The sequence below is a fragment of the Equus przewalskii genome, chromosome 25 (genome assembly GCF_037783145.1).
Source record: "Equus przewalskii isolate Varuska chromosome 25, EquPr2, whole genome shotgun sequence".
Classification (NCBI taxonomy): domain Eukaryota; kingdom Metazoa; phylum Chordata; class Mammalia; order Perissodactyla; family Equidae; genus Equus; species Equus przewalskii.
The window spans coordinates 31,426,428-31,450,224 of record NC_091855.1 but is presented as its reverse complement, the minus strand read 5'-3'; the positions used below and the strand labels follow the sequence as shown (position 1 = coordinate 31,450,224).

Sequence of the window (23,797 nt, the reverse complement as noted above, 5' to 3'; positions counted from 1 at the left end):
TGGAATTCTAATGAAGAAATTGCAGTAGCTGTTGAGACCTCCTGGGCTGCATTGCAAAGCAGGTTTGGTGCACTGAGAAGAGCCACAGGCCACAGTGCCTGCCCAGCTGCCTTTGGGAGGTATTATTGATACCGTAAGAGCTCAGGATGGATTCAGTGGTGTCAGATGAGGTTACAACCACGACCCAGTGGGAAAGTCTAGTAACCATTCATCATGTGATACCATAATTACCAATACATCGCTAATGCCGGTTGTCTTCTAAACATGGCCACCTGCCTGTTTCATTGGGCAACAGAATCTTGCAGAGCGAGAGCAAGGCTGACATCCGTTATTTCATGGAGCTCCCTCACTTCTTTAGGAGAGTGGGCTGGGCTTGGAACCTATTTTGCATGGCTACGTTTGGCAGCGCCTGTAGGAGGGCTAGAATAAATAGGCTAATTATTTGGAATAAATGACTGGTCTTTTCAGTGGAACAGCCAGTCAATGCAATCAGGCAACTGGCCAATTTAGTTTGATGGATTTTTATTGTAACCCCTCTTTATAAAATAAAGGGATTGGACTAGCTGGCCTTGGAGGTCCCCTTTAGTTCTAGCATGGTGATTCTAATTACTCAGTCTAATTGACCCTTTGGATTAGCATCATGTAAACACCATCCCTCAGTTAGCATTAAATCACTGTTGCTTGGATCAGAATCTAAGGAATGCTGTTAAGTCTAATTTTACTTCCACACATCCACTCAACTCCTGGTAAACGCATGTGTGCTTAAGGAGGAAAGGGTTCCAAGAAGTCCAAACCATTTGAGATTATTTAATGATATTTTATTAAATTCAAAGAAGTTTAAGAAAAAATTGACAGCTGGGCCTGACCTGTTGTCCTCTAGCTCCGCTCGTTCATTATCAAGTTCTGGTTGAGAATGGACGGATCAAATTGGCCACTAACACTCTTCTGTTACGGGTATTACCCGTATGTTACGGGTATGACCCGTCAGTGGTCAAGAATCAAAGGAAGTTAAGCCACAAGTCAGGCTCCTCTAAGGAAGGGACACATCTTTTCCTTGCCCTCCCACCCCGGTCACCTCTTGTATACAGCAGGCCTAAGAGCTGAGTGTTAGATTGTGATGGGGTGACATCTCCACTGCATGGACTGGAATGTGTTTGCTCTGCCAAGACCGTGTGCTAGATCCCTGGCTAAAGTAACGTTTGGTTGTTTTCAGGGGGAAACGCTGGCATCAATTACCGGGAGTGGTATAAGCCCCTAGTGTGGTTTTGGATCCTTGTTGGCCTTGCCTACTTTGCAGCTGTCCTCAGTATGATCGGAGATTGGCTACGGGTTCTCTCCAAAAAGACAAAGGAAGAGGTAGGACCCCTTCCAGATTCTGTGAATGCTCCTGAGATCAAATTAGCTCGTGTCAAGAATTTCCCATCTCTGTTCTATGGGCTAGCGCATTGCTTACTAAATGGAGGGCTCGTAAAGCTTCCTTGTTCTGAATCATCACCTAAAAGCTGAGGGAGATGGAATAGCAGTTATTTCTGGATCCTTTTCTGGTGGGTGAGATAATCTGGTGGTGACTCACTCACCAGCCCACAGATCCTGGAAAGACTAGTAAATAACAACTTACTTTAAAAAACGAAAACGAAAAGAGAAAGAAAAAATCCAGAAATAGTCAGCTGAGGGAGACTGCGCTTGAGGGAGATGTGTAATTGCCTCTTAACAGAAAATCTGTGGGAGAGGCTTAGAGAATTCATAGAAAGCCCAGGAGCGCCAGCCTGTCCTGCAGGTCTCGGGATCTGCATGGAATGCCGTTAACGCCATGACTCTTTCCCGACTCTGTGTGAGACTGAAGTCATTGAATGGTGGCCGGCCCTCGGGATGTGAACTCAAGGCGTCCCTTTCACTTATGTCCCCTCTGGTTGTCAGATTTGTAAATACAAATATATCCCTGTGGCCAGGGGCATGCAGCCTTTACTCCCTCTTAGAAAGGTGCATGAAAACCTATACAAAGGCAAGAAAAGGCACAAGAAGGTGGATTTTGTGATTTAAAAGAAAAGTCCATGTAGTTCTCCTAAGAAGAGAGGAAAACAGATAAGAAAGAAGGAGAGAAAGGGAAGGGGAAGGAAAGAGCCAAGGAAAGGAAGGGAGATAAAACCCAAAGAAACAGCATGAGGGACAGCCTCTTTAAGGGCGACTGTTCACTTCCCAGAATACCATCATTCCATACGGGAGGCCCCGGGAGAGACAGTTCTCGTATCGTTCCTGGGCCCACATGTTCATTTTCCTGGCTTACGTAAACACTGGCAATGCAATCTCCAGTCTGATTCCCCAGGTAGCTAACTGACCTGCCGTAAAAAGCAACCATAACAAAAGAGACAACATAAATATTGAGTGTCCTCAATGCGAAAATCAGAGTTATGCATCTGTGTAGGAAAGCATAAGGCTTGTACTGTCTGCCCTGCTGGAGAAGAGCCTGGAAATTTGCTACTGATCCTCATGCACAACTTCACTTTCAGGAAGTATGTTCCGTGGGCTTTGGCAGAACATGTCCCCTTCTTGCACCCTGACCAGAGAAATTTGGTTACCAGGTGCCCTAAAGGGTCTTCTTAAACCAGGGCAAGCCCAATAGCACAGGACCATCGCATGGCCCAGATACAGGGTGACCAACAGTCCCAGTTTGCCCAGGACTGAGGGGGTACCTAGGACACAGGACTTGCCCCGACTAACTGGGACAGGTTGGTCACCTTACCCAAATAGAGGCATTGGACGGACAGAGAAGGACCTGCTGAGCATCTGATTTGTGCCCAGGACCAAGCTAGCATGTCTTTCTCTCACATAACAGTAAAAACTGTGTGTGTGAGACATGATCACTCCAGTTATACTGGAGGAGTGAGGCCATACAATTAAAAGAGGGGTGGACGTAGAACTGGAACCCAGGCCTGTCCAACTCCAAATATTGCTCTCTCTCCCAGAATGCCATCCGCCTCCCATTCAGTCACCATCTCCAAATCTCAGGCTTCCATTGGGTTCTCCAGCACGTGCCTCCTGAGCCATATCAGTCACCAGCCAATTTGAGATGGGTATTTAGGCGGCAGGAAAGACTAGGGCAGAAGCAGGATTTTACCCCTCCCCCTGGGTGTATGCTCCACCCTCTCCTGGCCTCCACTGAGCCAACCTTCCCATCGGGACACCTGAGGGCTGGGGGATCTGAGGTGAAGAGGAGTCCCTCAGTCTGTTGTTGCTCTCTGTCCCTCTGCCAGGTCGGGGAAATCAAGGCCCACGCGGCCGAGTGGAAGGCCAATGTGACAGCTGAGTTCCGGGAGACGCGGCGGCGGCTCAGTGTGGAGATCCACGACAAGCTGCAGCGGGCGGCAACCATCCGCAGCATGGAGCGCCGGCGCCTGGGCCTGGACCAGCGGGCCCACTCGCTGGACATGCTCTCTCCTGAGAAGCGCTCTGTCTTCGCCGCGCTGGACACGGGCCGCTTCAAGGCCTCGTCCCAGGAGAGCATCAACAACCGGCCCAACAACCTGCGCCTTAAGGGGTCAGAGCAGCTGAACAAACATGGGCAGGGGGCCTCTGAGGATAACATCATCAACAAGTTTGGGTCCACCTCCAAACTCACCAAGAGGAAAAACAAGGACCTCAAAAAGACCTTGCCCGAGGACGTTCAGAAGATCCTCAAGACCTTCCGGAATTACTCCCTGGATGAAGAGAAGAAAGAGGAGGAGACGGAAAAGATGTGTAACTCGGACCATTCCAGTACTGCCATGTTGACTGACTGCATCCAGCAGCAGGCCGGCATAGAGAACGGAATGGTCCCCAGCGACACCAAAGACAGGGAACTCGAGAACAACGCATTACTTGAAGACAGAAACTAAATCTTAAGGACATTGGACTTGTTGAAGCGCTTGTGTTTTTATATTCACCCTGAGACACGTGCCTTAAACAGACTTCTCGTTAGTCCGAAATTACATAGCATCGAAGAATATATTTCACTGTGCCATAAACAACTCAGAAAGCTTGCTCTGCCAAAAGAAATCAAAGAACAAGGACTTCACTTCCGATAGTGACCGCAGGACACCGAGGGAGCATTTGCGCACATAGGAGGTCATACCGGCAAATGTTAAGGGCATGTCCATGGTGATGCTGTGCCCCTGTGCAGTACCGCCTTGGCATGGCGTGTAGAAAAGGGCAGCTATTCCTTAGACCAGCCTTCTGAAAGGAGCAGGTGTGTCTCTTAAATGGAGTCTCATTTCCTGAACCTGCCGTTAGTGATATGTGCACACACAGAAGGGGAGTGGATTGGGGGTGAACCGGGTACCTGTGACAAGGGTTGGAGTTGACATTGTGGCATGAACTCTGAGCTTGAATTTTGATACAAACCATTCAGTGCACACCTACTCTTTCTAAGCTCCAAATGAATGTCCCTGGGACCCAAGAGCACCTGGAATCTGTTGGAAGCAGATCAGAGCACACGTATTAAAAGGTGCAATTGCTTTCCTCATTACAAAAGAAAAAAAAATCACAAACACATCACACTGTGGCTATCACCTTAACCAATGACAGAGGCTGACTGAATTTTGTCTTTCTCACGGGGGTAGGTAGTCCAAACAAACTTGGAGGCGTTGGTAAAAACTCAGTCTCCACTGCTGCATGGTTACAGGCAAAAATCATGCATTTTCCTCAGTGGGGGCAATGTGAAAAATAAACTGGTTTTGAAATGTTCATGTTCACTTTTCTAGTGGAACTTCAGTTATAACTTGTTTTGATAAGAGGGGAAAAAAATACCAAAACTATTGCCTTGCATGATGCCAGTGGCTTGCTGTTCTGTCTAGCTGATGCTAAATTTTTATAAAAATAGACATCTTGCATGTCTGAGACATACCAAGGAGGACCGTGGCATCATTCCATCTCAGGGCTTTTTGTCCCTTTGGGTGTCTTAGGGTAGACATAGTTACGAGATCCAACGTTGCTATCTTCAAACAAAAGGAAAATTAATCCCTTAACCAACCCTTGTACAATGAAGATTGAATTGTTTTAATTGCTTGCAGCTTAAGTGCCATTAGTACCATTTACAAAATAATACTTAAAAGAAGTATCTAAAATATTTCACTTTTATGTTTGGGTGTCCCTTTATTTTGAAAGCATCCCTTCCTTTTCCTTGCTTGTTTGCATCTGCTGCTCTCTACAATTGGAACACCAATGTGATTGATTGTTGGAAGGCAAACAATATTCAACATGTGGTAATCATCATTGTTCCATGAGGTTAGAACATCTAGTGAAGGAAAGTGGGGGAATGGCGGCTCGCAGGTTTTGAGAGAAAGATTTTAAATGGATTTTTATTAGGGAGGGAAAACTATGGATAGGCCAACCACCCTGGGCCTCAGCCTTTTTCATAATTGGCTGCCCATTGACCTGACTCAAACTTAGCTCTTGGGGCTCCCCACTGAAGTATCTGCAACACCAGGACGTTGCTGGTTAGGGGCCTTCCAGGCTCAAGTGCCACCTTTTGGGGATTTCATATGACTAATACACAGAGTGGATTTATCACAAGATCAAAGGGCTAGCAGAGGCTTCTAGAAACCATCTAATGCTTTCTGACTTCCAGGGAAAATGACGCCCACTGCATCCTTGACCACTGGTACCATAGCAGACCTCTTCCTGCTCATTTCCCAAAAATGCACAGCTCTTGCCTGAACACATGCAAACTGCCCACCCGCCTCCGCCTCCCCAACTTTTAGGCTCTAGTTAAAGTTCTGGCACTGCTTTTGGGAAGGAGCCAAATAAGAATCAACTTTGATAAGACCCTTCTTGTCCAAGGTAGGTTTGGGTTAACGCCTCCATTGGGCTGGAGCAGTGGCTCACTGGTGACATCCTGTGTCCACACAGTGATTAACAGACACTTGGGAAACGAGGTTTATGCAGGTGTGGGTGTTATTTCTTATGATGGGAACCATGCCAGCCTGACAAAATGTATTTTAAGAAATTGGTAGATAACTGGGACTTTCTCTCTGACAAGTTTAAAGCCTCCTGATTAAACTGTCCATGGATCTCATTCGTTTGGGTTTCTACCTTCTATCCCTGGGTACCTTGTTTATAGTAGTGTGTTAACATTATAGACTCTACAGCCAAATCTGGAAAAGAGGCTTCCCTGTCGTTTATCCAGTGGCTTCCGTGGGCTGGGCACCTGGTTAGGCACTTTATGGGCATTCGCTCACAGAGACCTCAAGGCACTCTGCGGGAAGTATTTGCAAACCCATTATACAGACGAGGACATGGAGGCTCGGGGAAGCTAAGTCAGTAACTTACCCAATGGCACACAGCAAGAAGGGGATACAGCTGGTGTTCAAAGCCTGTCTGACCAAAGCCTGCTTTCAACTTTGCTACGGTATCCGTGTTATGCACCCTTTTGAGTGTGTGTGTTGTGTGCGTGTGCACACATGTGTGTCTTTCTAGTTTTAGGGACACAGTGTACATAGGGGAGGCTCAAATCTCTACTGCTAAGAGAGTACAAGGTCTTTGTGTAAACAGGGCCTAAAGTGTCGGCCTTGCAGACACTTACTGGACATTATTTTGGTTTTTGGTTTGGGAATGCTGTATGTGGCACCCCTTCTGTACTGGTAGAAATGCCCTTTGAAAGCACTCTTTTGCACTTTACTTGCTTATCTTGCAGGAACTCCTCATATATCAGGAATAAAACAATTCAAAGCACTAGGCTGCACACTACCAAATGGGACAGGTGTTGGTGTGTGCATAGACGCTTCTCCGACTGAGTCAAATCACAGTAATTCGGAGGGATGGAAAATAGCCCTTGGCCAAGAGTGGGAAAATCTCCAATATAACCCATTCTCCAGGTACAGATGGGGCCAAGTCTCTGAGGAATACAATCACAGAAGAGTCCTCCCTCTGTGGAGATTGGTCTATTTAATATGTGGGCCAAGTGTTTCACAAACTGTACCGTACTCCCCACAGGAGAAGCTGAGAGGGAACAAGAGGTTGGAGTCCTCTCTGTGGGTACAAGCTAAGACATGGGGGTGGGGGGCAGTTGTTTAGAAGTTGCTTGAATGTTACCTTTATAATGCGGGGCCAAATAGTGCATAGAATTCACTTGGATAAGGCAAAGCTGCTATGAATTCTAAACATGCGTCAGCACAGCCCTGCCCTTCCAACCTGCACTCCCCACTCCACTGTAAACCTGGAACAAACGTTTTGATTTTGCACACGGAAAGAGCACATGTTCAGAATCTTCAGTGGGTAGTGTCTTTTGCTTCGCCTGGTAGTTAGGTACTGACTTTTTCTTCCATAGCAGATCTGGAGGTTTACTGGTGAGAGCCAAGGGACAGTTTGGAGAGCCTGCAGCTCAGTACCCAGTCCTAGCCCAATAGTGACTCTAGGAATTTTTCACTTTTAGGGGAGGGCCTTAATGTGCGTATAGGTAGGGGTGCCCCTGGCCTAAAACTAAGTTGACTGGGACTGTTCGTCTGGGCTCCACCAGTCCCAGCCTGTGATCGTGGTGATCTTAGTCGTGTTGCCTGCATCCCTGTTACGTCATCAGCATATCGTGGGAGTTGAACGCCGATAATCCTCAAGGTCCCTTTGAGTTCTGCAGTTCTTTGACCAAACATTCCCTGGTCCACGCATTAACTAAGTTGATTAAGAATGTTATTAGCTGGATTTGTGAAGACTGCCTAATGGGCCGACTCATTTTCGGCTGAGATGAGAGCTTAGTCTCCTGCCCTTTGCAATTTGTTTTCTAGGTGATTGATGGAGACCAGATGTATTTGGGAACCTGGTGTCCAAATGAGGATCCTGCCCTTTGTAGGCTTACTCTATCCTTTACAGCACAGTGTCACTGGAGGGCTCATGCTGTGCGGGCATTTTTTGCATGGTGTTAGGACTATTTAAACAATTGTAAGCTGTTGCTATTTGCTGTCAATTGTAGCAAAGGTTCCCTTTGATTACTTCATGAATTCATATACCGTAGACACATATTTCTCACTCAGACGAACACACACGCAGGAAATGCTGCTTTGAGTTCTGTGGGGACCATTCCATGTTGAAAGTCCTTCTTGTGCTAGAAATTAGCAAACCACCCCCTAGCCTCCCTCTGAGATGATGTCATTTCCCGGCTGAATCAATGCTGCTCATCTCTTTATATGCTTGGTTTTGGGGATTAGTGAGAATGTGGCCAGAATTAGGGTAGGACAGGTTTTTACTCAATAGATTGGGTGAGAATGTAGACCATCCAATGTGTACCATGGTTCCCAAACCAGAGGAAAACAAACAAACATTAGAAAGCAGAGACTCTCTAAAAGAAAAGAGAAAAAAAGCCAGTATTGCATTTCATGTCTCTGCCTTCCACATCCCGCCAATGTTTCAAGTGGGGGTTATTCTTTGTCACTGTTAGGATGCAATTGTGTGCAAACACAGTGAGCAGGGGGAGCTTTCAGTGGTATAGTGTAAGAGCTAGTTAGTAATAGTCTTAAAAAATAAAAATGGTAACTCATTGAAACAAAGGTGACTGTAATTTGGCATTGTGAGTGCTGTTAATGTTGCGTATGGAAACTTTGGCGGTACAGCATGCTGATTACATGGCTGTAAATAAAGCCCTGCCCTCTGTCCTTGCACGATAAACCGCTGTGTTGTACTTCACCAACCCGCCCACAATCCGTGTAAACCTCAGTCCTCCCATGGCCGTCTCTAAGTCACCTGACATCAGCACAGTGGCATTGAGGAGAAATAAGAGGTGTCTCTGATTTTACTGAAAGTGATTATCATTTTCACAGGTGCCTAAGAGATTTGGAATCTGCTTTCTGTTCTCAGTTCTAAATTAAAAATCTCAAATAGTACCCTGTGCATTAAAAAAAAAAAATCCTTGAGAGGACTCCCACTCCATTGATGTAGCAGACCTGTGCCGCAGAGGATAACTGGACAACCTCTCCTTTTCCATCAGGGCACTGAGCTTGAAGGGAGAAAGTGCAGTGGCGCCTGGAAGCGATATGCAAACCAACCCACATGCCAGCCTCCAGCCTCTTTCCTCGTCCCAGAGTCACAGGCAGGAGATCCAGTGACCGCGACAATAAACCCATGTGTGGAGGTGTTTTACCTATTTTTCTCTCTGTAGGATTTTATGGTGCTTAAAAAAAAAAGGCATTTTACAGAAAATAATGCGGGGTGGGGGGAGGAGGGAATTTCGTAATGTTCTTAGGAAAAGTACAAAAGCAAATTTGCTTGTAACATTTCAATAAGCTGTGCTGCTATTGTCTTTATTTGATGATGTAATTTTTTTTTTCAACGACGGAGAAAATTGCAACAAAGACCTTCTGGAAGATCCAACCCAATGTCTCTTCTGTTTTCCTTTCTTTTGTGGGGTCAGGCGTGGTTCAGAGTGGCTGGGTTGGGAGCTATGCTCAGGATTACCAGTCTGCTGAGAACGGGCTTCTTGCCTGGCTTGGCACTCGCTCATACACATTCATAAGGGCAGAGCCTATGAAAACGCACTGTCTTGCAGGTGGAGAAACACACAGCAACCCAAGAAGAGAAGTCTTAAACAACCCAATACTCCTGCTACTCATTTAGTTTCACCTCCCTATTTTTCTCTCATCCCGATTGCGTGTTGCTGGCGGTTGGACAGCATGATGTCACAATTTCTAGGTGAAAGACTAAGTTTGGACATTGTGACAAGTCTGCCAATATAAAATAAACAACTCCTTGGGTGCCAGCATTTCAAGCTCTGTTTGATTTTGCCCTTGCTCTGCACCCACCAGCTGTGGGCTTGTCATAATGAGTAGAAATAAAATACTGACCACTTTTGAGCACCTACTTTGTAGCAGGTATTCTGAAGGTGAAGACTTGGAGGCTCAGAGAGAATAAGAAACTTGCAATCCAGGTCAGTCAGCTCCAAACCTGAGTTTCTTCCACTGGATCATGACGCTGCATGGGACATATATTCTGAGCACTTTTCCAGTAAAAGTGATATGGTTCTTTCTGACTTGTCCACCCTGCCTCTCCCTTCCTATCTGTGAGATAGGTGTGCCATGATGTCACATGTGAATTCCTGGCTGTGGACTGAGCAAGGCTGAGTGGCCTACATGGTAGTTAAAGCCAAGAGCTTGGGAGGCTAACCCAACACGACTGCTGGTCATGGGCTGGACGGGGACAGATCTGACTCATATTTTTATTGTTTTCATGGGCCTGGCATGGTGCATGGCATATGGTAGGAACTCACAGTGATCTTTCTAAAATGCGCATTGGTCTGTGGATCTCCTTGGACTTCAGGATAAAACCTGACAATGCTGGTCTGTCTTGCTCTGAGTGCATTTCTGCCTCACCAGCTTCTGCTACCACCACTCTGAATTCCTTGCAAGCTCCCTAAATGATCTTTGCTTTCTTCTTCAATCTCTAGGTCTTTGCATGTGAAAGTCCTCCTCAATTATGTGCTACCTCCCCATTCCACTACCACCCAACTCATTCAAGTTCTTCAGTACTGAGCTGAAGAGGCACTTCTGGGAAATCTTTCCTTACTCCTCCCCATCCCCTCAGAGTGAGTTAACTGCCTTCAACACAGCTTGAGCACCCCTCAACTATGGCACTTGGTAGGCTGGATTTTAACTGCTGGTTTTCTTGTCTGTTTGATACAGATTATACACTCCCGAGGGCAGGAATTGTGCCTTTCATTTCCACTCCCAGCACTAAGTACTGTACCTGATACAATATAGACACTCAAATTATTGGTGGAATAATTGTAATATCCTCATTGATAACACATTTGCATCCTTCAAGGAAGATTTAATTTATTTTCATGAATTGGAAGTCATTTGGAGCCAAGACTGGTGGAATAAGTAATTTATCCAACTCCTAAGTATCATCTTGGTCAAAACCAAGTTTGCCTACAAGGTAATGAGTTTGATTTATATTTTGGGTTTACGAAGAACCCCCAAATTTTAACCACAGTCATAGCTGTTGAAATAACCAGACGCTAAAGATGACTACTCTGAATGATAGCTCTCATCTAGATGTATAGATAATGGAATATTTATTTTAAAACCAATCTTATTACTATAGAGTTTGAATGTCTGTGAATGTGGGAAATATGAGATTATGCTTCATGGGAATGTCAAACACATGGCAAATGTGCCACCACTCCTTATTCCTGTGCCAAAGGCAGACATCTTCATCAATTACAGAATTCCTTCCCTATTAATCCAGGTGCAGTGTCAGAATCCATTTTAAGGCCATACTCAAGGCTAGTAGTTCTCAAAACATGGTCTAGTGACACTTGTAGGTTCCTGAGTTTCTTTCATGGGGTAAGAACTATTTTCAGAATAATACTAAGACACTATTTGCCTTTTTCACTCTCATTCTCTCATGAGGGTATAGCATTTTGAGTTGAGTAGCATTAGTCACTCAGAGAACAGAGGCAAGATAGTATGATGCCTTGTGTTGAACACTAAATAATTTCCCATAATGAGAGTAAATGGACTTGCGTTTCTTAGAGCACTCCAAAGTACCTAGACCTAATATTTTTATTGGAAAGGGCCTGCTGCTTAGCTTTGTAGGAGTGGATCATAGCAACAGCTATAAAACAGTATTTCTCTGGCCCTGCCCAGCTGCTCCGTGGGGCTCCAGCCCCTCAAATTCCTCTCCAGTTAGCCCTGTGAATCCCAGAGGGCTCTCATGGGTGCTCTATTTCTTGACCATCATGTCATGGGAATCAGTTTTCTAGAAGCCTCTCTGTCCTTCCAGGACTGGATTAGATGGCCTTCTAATGATCCCCCAGTGACAACAATCACTCCATTTTTGTAATTGCCCATCTTCCCTGTATTGAGAGCTCCTATAGGGAGAGCTCTTTCCCTCATTTTTTTTTGTGGACCTGGCACAGTGCATGGAATAGGGTGGGAGCTCAAAAGATATTTGTTGGATAAATAGCAAATCCAAAACCATGGTATTGAGTCAACACCTTCTGCGGAGAGTAGGAGCAGAGGAAGAGAGCCCAAGTTTAGGGGGAGTTGGAGGGGAGGTTGGAGGGATGCAGGGTGTGAGGAGAGCCATAGGCGAGGAAGAAGTGTCCCTCTACTCTCTAGGTCCTTCTGGCTGGTATGAACTAAATTGATATGAGATAGAATAACAGGAGAAAATCAAACAAAGTTTAATAACATGTATACATGGGAAAAACCCAAGAAAACTGAGTAACTTGCCAAAATGGTGGAAGACACTACCTTAAATACCATCTTCAGCTTAGGACAAGGGAGGATGTTAAGGGTGGTGGTTTGAGACTTCAAAGGGGAGGAAGGCAATTTACATGGAGTTGGAAAAGCAAATGCTTGATAAACAAATGTTGACCATGCCGTGTAAAGACAATGAGAGATGGAGAGGACTTTGATTAAACGGCCCTTGCTAGGTTCCTCGCTGTCTATCACACCTAGTTTATATTATACTATAGTTATCTGATGGTATTAGCTCCTTCCTAGAACAGGCCTTCTATCTTAAATTCTTTTAGGCAGTTAGGGGGAAGGTCAAAGTTTCTTTCAGAGTTTTTTGTTTTTAAAAAGTAATCAAGCCAAAGAGACACGGTTTTTTTTTTTAAGGGTTTTTTTTTTCCTTTTTTCTCCCCAAAGCCCCCCAGTACATAGTTGTATATTCTTCGATGTGGGTCCTTCTAGTTGTGGCATGTGGGATGCTGCCTCAGCGTGGTTTGATGAGCAGTGCCATGTCCGCACCCAGGATTTGAACCAACAAAACACTGGGCCGCCTGCAGCGGAGCGCGTGAACTTAATCACTCGGCCACGGGGCCAGCCCACAAAGAGACATGTTTTGGGTGGCAAATTCTGATCCCCTACAGAGCCAGGACAAAGAGTAGCAGTCCAGACAAATGGAAGGCATCTTGGAAGATTTATGGAGATAGAATACTGACCCCAATGGCGACTTTTCCTGATCACTTCTATGAACTTATGTCAACCACAGGAACCAGAGTGGTGCAAACATCCTTAACACAAAACTATTCCAGTTTTTTTTTTTTTTTTTTTGCAGGGCAAGATTGGCCCTGAGCTAACATCTGCTGCCCATCTTCCCTTCTCTTTTTCCCTCTCCAAAGCTCCAGTACACGGTTGTATATCCTAGTTGTGAGTCCTTCTAGTTCTTCTATGTGAGCTGCTGCCATAGCATGGCAGCTGACAGATGGTATTGTTCTGCGATCAGGAGGTGAACCTGGGCCTCCAAAGCGGTGAGCACTGAACTTTAACCACTAGGCCATCAGGGCTGGCTCAGAACTCTTCCAGTTTTAAAATGCTAGGGCATACACTGCTGTATGAATTTGAGATGGCACACAAGTCAACATCCATCCATTGTCTTTATGGGAAGTATTTCAAATTTTTGATGACTTGTTCTTAGAAATAAATTTTAAAAATACATTATAAGAATCCAAAACTAAAAAATATTTAACATGTCTCACATAACCTTGTAAGGGCACTAGCCTACATGCCCTATAGCAGCCATGTGTCCTTCTGGCCCCCTTCTGGGCAGGGTGCCAACCATCTGCTATTTGTAACAATCCAAGGCCCAGCCAACTGGGATCCATTATCTCAAAGAAATTACATCTTGAAGGAATGCAGAGCCCTTTCATGTGCACTACTGGTCCATGGAATGCTGGCCATGCAAGGACAGTTGGGACAGTAGGCAAGCACATTATCTTTGTTCTCCTGCCTATATAAACAACCTCTCTCTGCTTGTAGTAGCGGTAACTCTGTCCAGCCAGCTGCCCCTGGACACTCCCTGTATGTAAGTCCCAATAAACCTTATGTCTCCTATTCCATCTCCCAGTCTTTTCTTGAGTCCTTCCACAAGCCATCCCTCATTGCTTGCACACTTGGGTGTGCAGTCAGCAAAAGCTTATTTGAAAGAGTCATGTTTATCAAATGAATTTTAAAGGTCATTATTTATTACTTGGCATCATTCAGGATAAATAAGGATTTTGCCTCACTTGGAGCATACCATTAAAATACTTTCCAATATAGTAATCTGTGTTGTTTTCTATAAACTGCCTACATCAATGGCTCTTTGGAATTATTTGCAAAGACCTGAGGCAAAGAACAACTGTAAGACCTCAGTAAGACGTAAATTTGTTTTGAAATGAAGAACCTTGGAGAACTCTAACATCCTGGAATCAACAGCATTAGCTGCAAATGTAAGAAATAGAACTACACATAATGCTAGCTTAATTTATGGCTCTAAATTTCAATAGTTTATGTACAACTTTAATCTATGCCTTAAAGAACATTCTGTTCTTTCATTGTCTGATTCCATAGAAAGAAGAAAAGTACTGGGGGAGTCCATTACTTCCATGAACGAATATGAATCTGAAACAATTTCTCCACCGAATTATTGTTGAGGGGAGAAAAAAAAGGAGAAATAGCTCATGGTGATGGTAATTGGTTAAGACTGTACAATCTCTCCATCCATCTACCCATTCATTTCACAAACCTTTATGGAGCCCTGTGTGAGGCCCTGGGAGAGTGGCAGGGGATGGCACAGGCGTGGTCCCTACCGTTAAGGATCACACATTGTAGAGTTAGGCAGCCCTGTGCAATGTGCTCTGGGGAGGTAAAATCCTGCATTCTGATTGGAGGAAAAACAACAACAGAACCGTATGTGATTCGGTTTGAAAATACAAGGAATTACCATCAGAGTGCTAGGAATTCAGAAAGCATGAGGATCGGTGTGGACCAGGGCAGTCAAAGCAGGCTTCCTGTAAGAGACGACACCTTAAAGAAAGTGTGGTAGGACTGGGTAGGGAGCAGGGGAATGTACATGGCTCCCAAGCATAATTCTGCGTAAATAATATTTAAGATTAAGCTATTTGTCTTGAGGACACCACAAATAAATCCTCACTTGGGATTACTTTGTTTTAACACAGTTTATGTTAAGGGAGGAATGCTCTAAACTGACTGAAATAAAGCACGAATTCTCAGCCAAACTTAAAGGATGAACAGAAGATGAGCTTTACCAGTCACTGATTACAACAGGAATTGTAACTCCTTCTGAAAGCAAGTGTGACTGAGGAACATGCAGTGTATTAGCTTCTCTCCCCCTCCTTGTGTTTTCTCCTCCCTCTTGTCTCACATTAAGCAGATCCCAGGTTCTGGCTTCATTTCCTCAAGGGAGGAATATAGTGGCAAGAGTATGCCCACCTCTCTGTTTCAGAAGCCAGGCCCACAAGAGGATTTCATTTGACCGGAAGCATAGTGACTTGGAGCTCACAGATGAGAAAGAGGCTTCCCCAAGTCAAAAGAGATTTTCTGAGGTTGGGGACAGAGCAAAGAGAAGTCTGGGGTCCTGCACAGAGGGATGCCTGTGTGCAGCCCCTTAAAGAAAGAGGACAGCAAGATGGGCTCCAGCGGGGGAGCCCTAGGGCAGCCCTGCCGGAAGAGCCAGGGGCACTATGGGTAGGTCCAGGGCCCCGGGATCCCAGCCCAAACCATCACCCAAAGTAGAATTTCCCACATTCCTGGTAGGGTGGTTCTTGAAACTGAAATTATGCAGATTTACTGAAAATCAAGAGCTTCACCATTTCTTGCATACCTGAATGTTTTTTCTGTCCTAAGTAATTCTTCTTCTTGGTTTGAACCTATATTGTCTTGTTTCTCAGGCAGGAACAGAAGATCAGTTTTCTCCCTGATTTGTGGAAGGCTCCTATTCTAGAAATGCTTCCTATCTGCGCAGTGCCTTGGACTGGACAATCTCTTTTTGAGGAAGGGGTTGGGGAGGCGGTTTCCTGTAACTAGAGGCAAGGAACCCCCATCAGCTGAGCGCCTGCTTTCTATCCACCCTCCTGCCTTGGCAGGTGGGAGGGTAGGGCTGAGAAGAGTTCATCTCCTCCCTCAGGCAAAAAGGAGGGAGTGGGGTGGGAGCAGAATTGGGGGTTCTCTGTTGGGAGAAAGAGAGATCCAGTCAGCCCCTGGCCAAACAGAACTAGACTTCAGACCCACCTAGGCCCAGCTACCCTCTGGGAGTCTAGATATATATTCTATGCCCACTCCTTTACTAGCTCAGCACTGTGCGATCTGGAATCCAGGCCTGATTTCTAGCCAGCACAAGGAAGGACTTATCTCAGAAAATAGGCACGAGTGTGTCAAGGAGAATGGGGAAGCACCCCACCTCCTCCCTCCCTTTTCTCCCTCTCTCCTCCGAAGGCCTCCGAGGAGCTCCTAGAAGAAAGAACTTGATCACAAAAAGTTGACTGTGTATTATGAATGAGGCTGGAGGATTATTGTGCAGTATAAACGTTTTCTTCTCTCTCTTTAAATTTTCCTTTTTCTTTTCTTTAGTCTGCCTTCTGTGCAACCCCATCTCTGCCCCAATTCAGGCAAGAGAAGGATGTGGTTGAGTGGAGAGCAGAAATAGCCTAGCACTTCCCCAGTTTTTTATTTTCTCAAAAGTCCGAATCCTTGAAGATATACTAACAGAATGAGAAGTGGTAAAAGAGAGAAAAGAAACAGGATACAGGCAAAAATGTCTTCCAGAAACAAAAAGGCAAAGGAATTTATTCATTCTGGAAAAAAAAAAAGATTTCCCCTGGGGAGGGAAAAGTGAAAGAAGGAAGGAGGTTAGTGACAAGACCCAGAGAGAAGACACCTGCAAAGTGTGTCCGGGCAGGTGGGACCAGAGGCTCTGCTTGCCTGTCAGGGTGTGGATTCTGCAAGGATTGAGACGAAGGGCGCTATCCCAGATGTCATGGTTCTGGGTTGAGGGGGAAAGATCCAAACCTACTGGAAAATGGGGACAAGGGGTGAGGGGGGTCCCCACATAGATTACCCCACCCTGTCCGAAGCACAGGTCAGGAAGCTAAAGGCAGCCTCAGGCTTGGGAGGTCCAGGCTCTCTGCATGGCGAGAAGTTGCCGAAAATGATTTCAGAAACAGTCTAAAGCAAGAAGAGGAGGCTTGAGGCCGTAAAAAGGACCCCATGGGAACTGAGCTGAAGAGATGAGGGAAGGCCTTTGAGCAGAAAGTGGCTAGAGCGCATGGAGTTCCATTGGCTGCCTCTGGGAAGGTTTTCTCCCAGGATTTTGGCAGCTGCCCCTGTGCTGTGCTCCACAAGAGGAAGAAAAGTTTGCTTGGACAGAGGAGGTTTCCTGGGACCAGCTCCTCCAAGGGCTTGACGAAGTGCTCAAGATAAAACAACTGGTCCATCGGCGAGTTGCGATGAAAATGCGTGTGAAGCGCAGTTGACTCTGGCCTGGGGATCTTTGGAGATTTAAGGCCAGACACTGAAAATGCTGGCTTCCAGTCAGTATATCTTAAGCTAGCGGGAGAGTGGAGGGGGTCAGTCAGCACTAAGTTATATGCCAAGGCCAAGCAATATGTCAGGTTTTGTACCTCTGGACAAACAGCCCCCGTCTGTTCAAGGGGAGGCGGCAATTTCGTTTGCAGGTAGGGAAGGGGAGGACTCACGTAGAGGGGAAGACTTCCCTAAAGTCACAAAGCAGGTCTTGTGCCTCCTGTTCCTCCCTGGGGAATGGGCAGATAAAGCAGGAAAGTGTGCAATGTAAATTCTGATTGAATAAAAACAACGTGCATTGCTTATAGTGGTGGGAATCTCCCCAATTTCTGTGTCTTTGAGCCCAGGCTTCTGGGTCTTTTCTGACAGGAGACCCAGATGTCCTAAGGGCAATTAGAACAAAGCTAAAGCTGGCCTCTTTCAAAAGATTAAAAAAAAAACCAAATCAAGAAGTTAGAATTTTCTGGGTTAGAATACCCTAGAGCTACTGTATGTGAAAGCCCTTCACTAGTAGTAGGCGTGTGCACAATTAACAACTTTATCATTAAATATTTAAATAATGTGCTTAATATTTAATATTAAATAAGTCTTTTTCCTCAGAGAGTATGTTTCCTTTTTATTTATGTTTTAACCCCAAAAGAAACTGAAGAGCCTTTCAACAGTGACTGGTTGTCCGACCCATCTAGAAGTTCAAGCTTGACAGTCTCCCTTGTTTGAAATAACAAAAATGCAATTCCCATTTCCTATGGGAGGGCACCTTAGGTGCCAGACACTTTAGTGACTTGTCCAACGTTACAGCCACCACAAGCGGGGGACGGGGCCTGGATATAAAATCAAGACAGGCCCCAGATGGCTCCAGTTCTCACATTCTTCTTGTTGGCATTTCCCTCACATGAAGCTTCTAATCCAAACAAAAAACTACATCATAGTAGAGGGAACTGGGGTTCAGGTAGACGCCACCTCTTTGTCATCAATGGCACCAGATGGGCCCGGGCACCCCATCTCTCTTCAGAGTTGCTTGGATGAGTTTCTTAAGGCCAGGATACCCACTCCAGAGTCAGGGGACCATTCCTTTCCCTCAGCTAGAAGATGAGCAACGAACCACAGGGGCGCCATTTGCAGTGAAGACCTCCTTCCAGGCTCCCCTTTCCCTGTGACTCGGCTAAGGCACTGAATTAATAAGGCTCAAGCAATAGTGATGTCTTGTAGTGACTGTACCAGAATATCAACAGCACCCCCTTCCCCCAACCTCCATCCATCTCAGTGGAGGAAGAGGAGGCAGGACTCAGGTTAGGGGCTGTCAGTACTATCACAAGGGAAAGTCAGAAAATTCCCTACTTATCAGAAAATGTGTTAGGTCATCTAGGATAGGTACATGTGTGTAACAGAAAAGACAAGGTAGAGTCTCCGTCGCTTGTTCCCTAAGTTCCATCCTTTTAGAAGCAGCTATGAGCAGAGGTCCAGTGGAGGGAAGAGGGTAGGCTGACTCATCATAGGGACCTTTGGAATACCTCCCCCAGGCCACCGAGGACCTCCTTATCCTGGATGGTTTCTCTCCACCCAGTGTGGCTCCTGGAGAGAGAAAAGGGGGGTGACTGGCTACTCCTCCTGCTCTCCCTCCCCTCTGGTTCTCCCTCCTTGCATATTCTGCAGTGGCTCTGTGTAACTAATCCCCAGCTGCTGGGTAACCAGCCTTCAGCAAGAAGCAGTTTGGGTGGGTCTGGCTGTAGTTGATACTGTTGAATCTATCCACTTCCTATGTTTCATATGGACCCTTGCCAAGTCCTCTACGATCCTATTCAAAAATACCCCTTGGCATTTAGAGATCATTTCACACTGAAAGAGCCTGCTTCCCTCTGGCCTTAGGAGGCCAGGAAGGCTGGTGTGGGGAAGGTTTGGGAGCTGGGGATATTAATAGCATTTGTGTGCTCTGGAGGTGAGTTTCTCTCTGCTCTGCGGAAGTTTCTAGTTTTCTTTTGCCGTTTTTTTTCAAAGGTCCATCCCATGAGCCGTGTGGGATCTGGGAGGGTGGGTGGTGGTAGTGCAGAAATGGGGGAGGTACGGGATGGGACTCCAGACTCAAGAAGGGCCAGTGCCCTTCTTTAGGCAGGGCTGTGACAAGCAGCGACATTGCATCCCACTGCCCTACTGTGCACAGAATCTGTCCCCCTGCCCCGCAGGCCCGGCAAAGTACTCAGAAGCCCCATTTCCTGGGTCCACGTGGGCCAGGAAAGCCTTCCCTGCCAGTCACTGGATAATTGCCATAAAAAGTGGTTTGCCTTCTCTTATCCCCGTCCTTGTCATCTCTCCCTTCACTGTTGTCAAGCGGTAGTTTCCCCTCAGCTCTCCCCATCAGCCGGGACGCTCTATCGAGACCCTGCATTGATGGTGCAGGCTTATGCTGCCACCCCTACTATTCAGGGTGCCTCCATGAGCCCCGAATTGTCATTCCTCTTTACTCCCAAACTCTTCCTCAGGAGTCATCTTAATCCAGTTGTTCTGAATGCAACAAAACTTTGTGGGGGAGCTACCCACTACACTGGGGGTCAGAAGTAGAGCAAGTCACAAAATAACATTTCTCTGGCCTGGCCCCCAGCTGCCCTGTGGGGCTCCAGCCCCTCAAGTTTCTCTCAAATCCTCCTGAGAGGCCCCTGAGAGTGAGTGACTCTCTCATGCAGTACTCATCATTTTCCTCTTTAGCTGCTCGGCCCGGTGAGGGCTCTGGGCTGCTGCCAACGTTCAAACTGGCAGGTAGGCTGTGGAAGATGCAGGAAAGTCCTGGGGCTGGCACATGACAAGGTACATCCAAGCGAAGGTCCAGGGAGGTGCTTGTGCCGAAGGCATTAAAAACGTTGCTGTCAAGCCTGCTGCTGCCCACACAGACTTGAGGAACCAGGGAGGGGCCACATACGTGGTGTGTGCCTATCAGTAGGATCCGGGTCAGGGGCGTCTAGTCGTTCACGTTTTGGTAACTGTTTTTCTCTGTAACTCTAGTTTTCACTTTCCTTTTCATAGGTTGGACCTTGCAAGAACACAAAGGAGGAGACTGCCCACCCTTCCCTAGGGCAGGGCTGGGAGAAGAGAGACACTGGGATTTACGGCCTTCCCAGCGCCCCCTACTGGGGAAGGAAGGGAAGACGGATGAGGGTCCGAATCACAGCCCCCTCAAAAACTCACGGCACTTTCCCCAAATTGCACTCAGAGATGGAGACTTGCCAATGTAAGGGCAGAGAAAGCGGAGCTTATTTTTTCCAACCTTCCACACAGAGCCCAAGGCCTCTCCGTAGTAATTCTCATAGAAGGCCCTCCAACCACTGTTTGCCCATTCCCAACACGAGAGGGGGAGGCGTCCAGAATGGAATCCAACACTCCTGATGTGACACCACACTCGCATGCCAGGCTTTCCTGGGGTTACTGGAAATAGAAAACGTTGTCTCCTGGCACACACTCTGAGTCCTTAGGAATAATTTCAGGAATCTCCTTCTGCCTTCTGGTACCCGCAGCGGACCCAGGCCTTCTCCGGGAGCTGATACTTTCCTGTTGCATCATTTGTGCCAGGCTTCCAGGAGCTGGCATGCCATTAAAGTGACAAAGGGGCATAAGAGAGAAACAAGAGAGGGTACGAGGAGAAAAAGGCACAAAATATGCACCCACCAAGAGGTCAGAGGGGAAGAGTGACAGAGTGGTTTCACAAACTTAGTTTTCAATCTTCTAAAGGACATGTGGGTTTCAAGTGCAGGGAGAAGACGGTCACTCATTCCTTCATCCCTTCACCCAACAAACATTTATTGAATGCCTACTGTGTTCCGGGCATGGGGCTCAAAGGTGGAGATCCAGTGATGGAGGTAAGACATTGCTTCCGCCCAAAGGACCTCACTGTCTAGTGGGGGTGAAAACTATGAAGCAGATAAGTGTCATAGAATGTGGTGAGTGCAATGAAAGAGGCATGTCCAGGGTGGGGGGGGGGGTCACATATGCCACCCAGTAAGGGGGCGAGCAGGCAGGCATCATGGCAGGCTTCAGGAAGAGGCCTGAGTAGCAGCTGGCCTGGGGGTGGAGGGAGGTGAAGGTTCTGGGCAGAACAGAACCATGAGCAAAAGCACAGAGATGCACAGGTTGGGGCGGGTTCAAGGATCTGTGAGTCACGGTGTGCTGTTAGTGTGGAAAGACCAAACTGGGGGCTTGGGGAGACCAGGCCCATGGCAGCCTCAAACACCACGTTGAGGAACTTGGACTTTATCCTCCAGGCTGTGCGGGAGCACTGAAGGTTTGTGAGGAAGGGCAAGGCCTCAGAGGAGGTCCGGTGAAAACTTTATCTGGGAACACAAGCCCAGAACCACATGAAGGATTAGTACTGTGGATTTAACGAAGTGCTTCCAGTCCTGTCAGGTAGGAAAAGCATGAGTTCACGCATCTGACCACTCCGTTAAAGCGAGTTCTTCACCCAGCTGGAAAACAGCAGTGCTGACACCTGAACCTAGTTGTTTAAAACTTTGATTCAGTGTCTTCTCCTTTCTCAGAAACTAATTCAACAAAATTTTCTGGGTTTTTCGGCTGCGGACTTGAGACAGGGGATGCTGTGCATTTTTGTTCTTGTTTCATCTGCCTCTGTATGTAGGCCCACCCTTCCCTCCTTTCTCCCTCCCTCCCTCCTTTCCTCCCCTGCTTCCTTCCTTTTTGCCTTCCTTCCTCCCTCCCTTCCTTCCCCTTTCCCCCCTCCCTCCCTCTCCCCCTTCCTTACATATTGATCAACAGCCCCATCATAAATGCAGTCAAAACCTCATTAGTAATTCTTCCCACCATGACCTGCGTGTCTTCCAGTTAAGTTACAGAGCAGTTCCCCTAAATCATTCATCCTTAGGAGAGGCCAACCAGGCTGAGCTCCTTCATTAGTAAGAACAGAAGAGAATAGAATGAAGAGCGGAAATACGCCTCAAGTCGAAGCTAGCCCTCCTCTTTATAGAATTAGGTTATGGAGGGCTCCAGGGTGGGAAAAATGTGGAACAGAGTTCTGCAGTGTAGACTATCAACCAAATTAGTAAACAGGAGGTAGATTCTGAATTTTGGCTCTTCTCCCACCACAGTGTCTGCTGCCATCAATGGGCAGAATGGTCTTTCTTGGTGAAAGCATCGGTTTAGTCAGCAATACCCAAAATATTCCCCAAGCTGGAACAGGGAGGTTGCTTCCTAAGGTCAAGCTGTTGTTTCTACTCCTCTCTGTCCTCCAACTTGTGGTTTTATCCTCTGTTTTGCCAGGCCCAAGCATGGGGGCTCAGAAGGATTTGCTTGCCGCAGGAGACACTAAAAAGCAGAGTCCCGTGATGTCAGAGCTGCAAAGGGCCTTAGAGACGAGCTTCATGTTCATTCAGCAATTGTAGGGAAAACCTGTTTGCCACGCTCTGGGCTAACTTCTGGCCTTGGCCCTCAGGGGAACAAAGCATAGGAGACGCTGTTCTCTGTTCCCATCCTCAGGCTTTCTCTTTTTGTCTTGGCCCCTAGGGACATTTTGGACCTCTTCTCCACTGAGCTGAGCCTACTGAATTTTTCAGAAAGTGCACCAAATTTTCTTTCTGGTTCTTTCAGCTGTCTGCTTGAGACAGATCCTGCTGTTCATTTTAAGTTCTTGTTTCATCTGTGTCTGTATGTAGGCTTTCCAGTTGTCTTATCTTCCCTCCTCTCTCTCTCTCCCTCCCTTCCTTCCATCCATATTCATTAGCTGCCTACTATGTGCCAGGCTCGGCTAGGGCACTGAGATAAATTAAGTGGCTTATAATCAAATGGGAGATGAACAAGAAAATAGGTAGTGACTGTGGAAGAAGACTCGTGTTCGCTTGGAATGTGAGAGCGATCAAAGTCTGAAGCCCCCCCAAAGTCCCTCCCCCCAGATTTAACAGTTGCTATGGCACCTTGCCTTCGCCAAAGTTCCGTTCAGTTAAACTGTCCTTTGAGCTGCTCCTCTCAACACTTGCATCCTCTCAGAGACACAGCACTGGCTTCCCTCTGTGCGTGTCTGATGACACCTTGAATCTCAAGGTTAAGATCTAATTTCTCCAACTCTCACCATTTTTTGCCCGTCTACATGTGGCTTTTATGGGGTTTTCTCCATTCTCCAGTATGAATTTCACAATGACTTGAGGCCAGAGGTTTTCCAGGGGAACAGGTAGCTTGTCCTCTGATACAAGCTAGAGGGAAAAGCTACTTTGAGGAGTTGGCACAAATGTGGATTTTTAGGCAACTTGTGGCTGAACAGGACTTGGAGGGATACAAGGACCACTGTTCTTGCCCTGTGTATTACCAAAATTTTGAGGTCTAGTTGGAGGCATCTGTTAGACAAAGACGAAAAGTGGAACATCGACATAGTATCCTTCAGTTACATATTTTTTGAACTACTCCTGCACTGAAGAGGTGTTTATTGAACAGCTAACTGAAGCTAAATTTAGAAGTAAACTTCAAATAATTGGACTAACATTATGATTTTAATACCATTGGTCAGAATCACATATTAATGAATCATATATTAATCATATAAT

General features: G+C 46.4%; 1 protein-coding gene across 8 annotated transcripts in view; it reads left to right on the top strand.

The window, feature by feature from the left end:
- Positions 1-21,112, top strand: part of KCNK10 (potassium two pore domain channel subfamily K member 10) — a 147,081-nt gene extending 125,969 nt beyond the window's left edge. For 5 of the 8 annotated variants that reach the window (XM_070593695.1, XM_070593696.1, XM_008521422.2 and 2 more), the window contains 2 exons: positions 1,214-1,356; positions 3,252-9,330. In XM_070593695.1, the coding sequence (XP_070449796.1) occupies positions 1,214-1,356; positions 3,252-3,872 (764 nt within the window). In that variant the 3' untranslated portion in view covers positions 3,873-9,330. Of the gene's footprint in view, positions 1-1,213; positions 1,357-3,251; positions 9,331-20,282 lie in introns of those variants that run through there. The other 3 variants (XR_011532910.1, XR_011532911.1, XR_011532909.1) reach the window with 2 other exon arrangements.
- Positions 21,113-23,797: the final 2,685 nt, after the last annotated feature.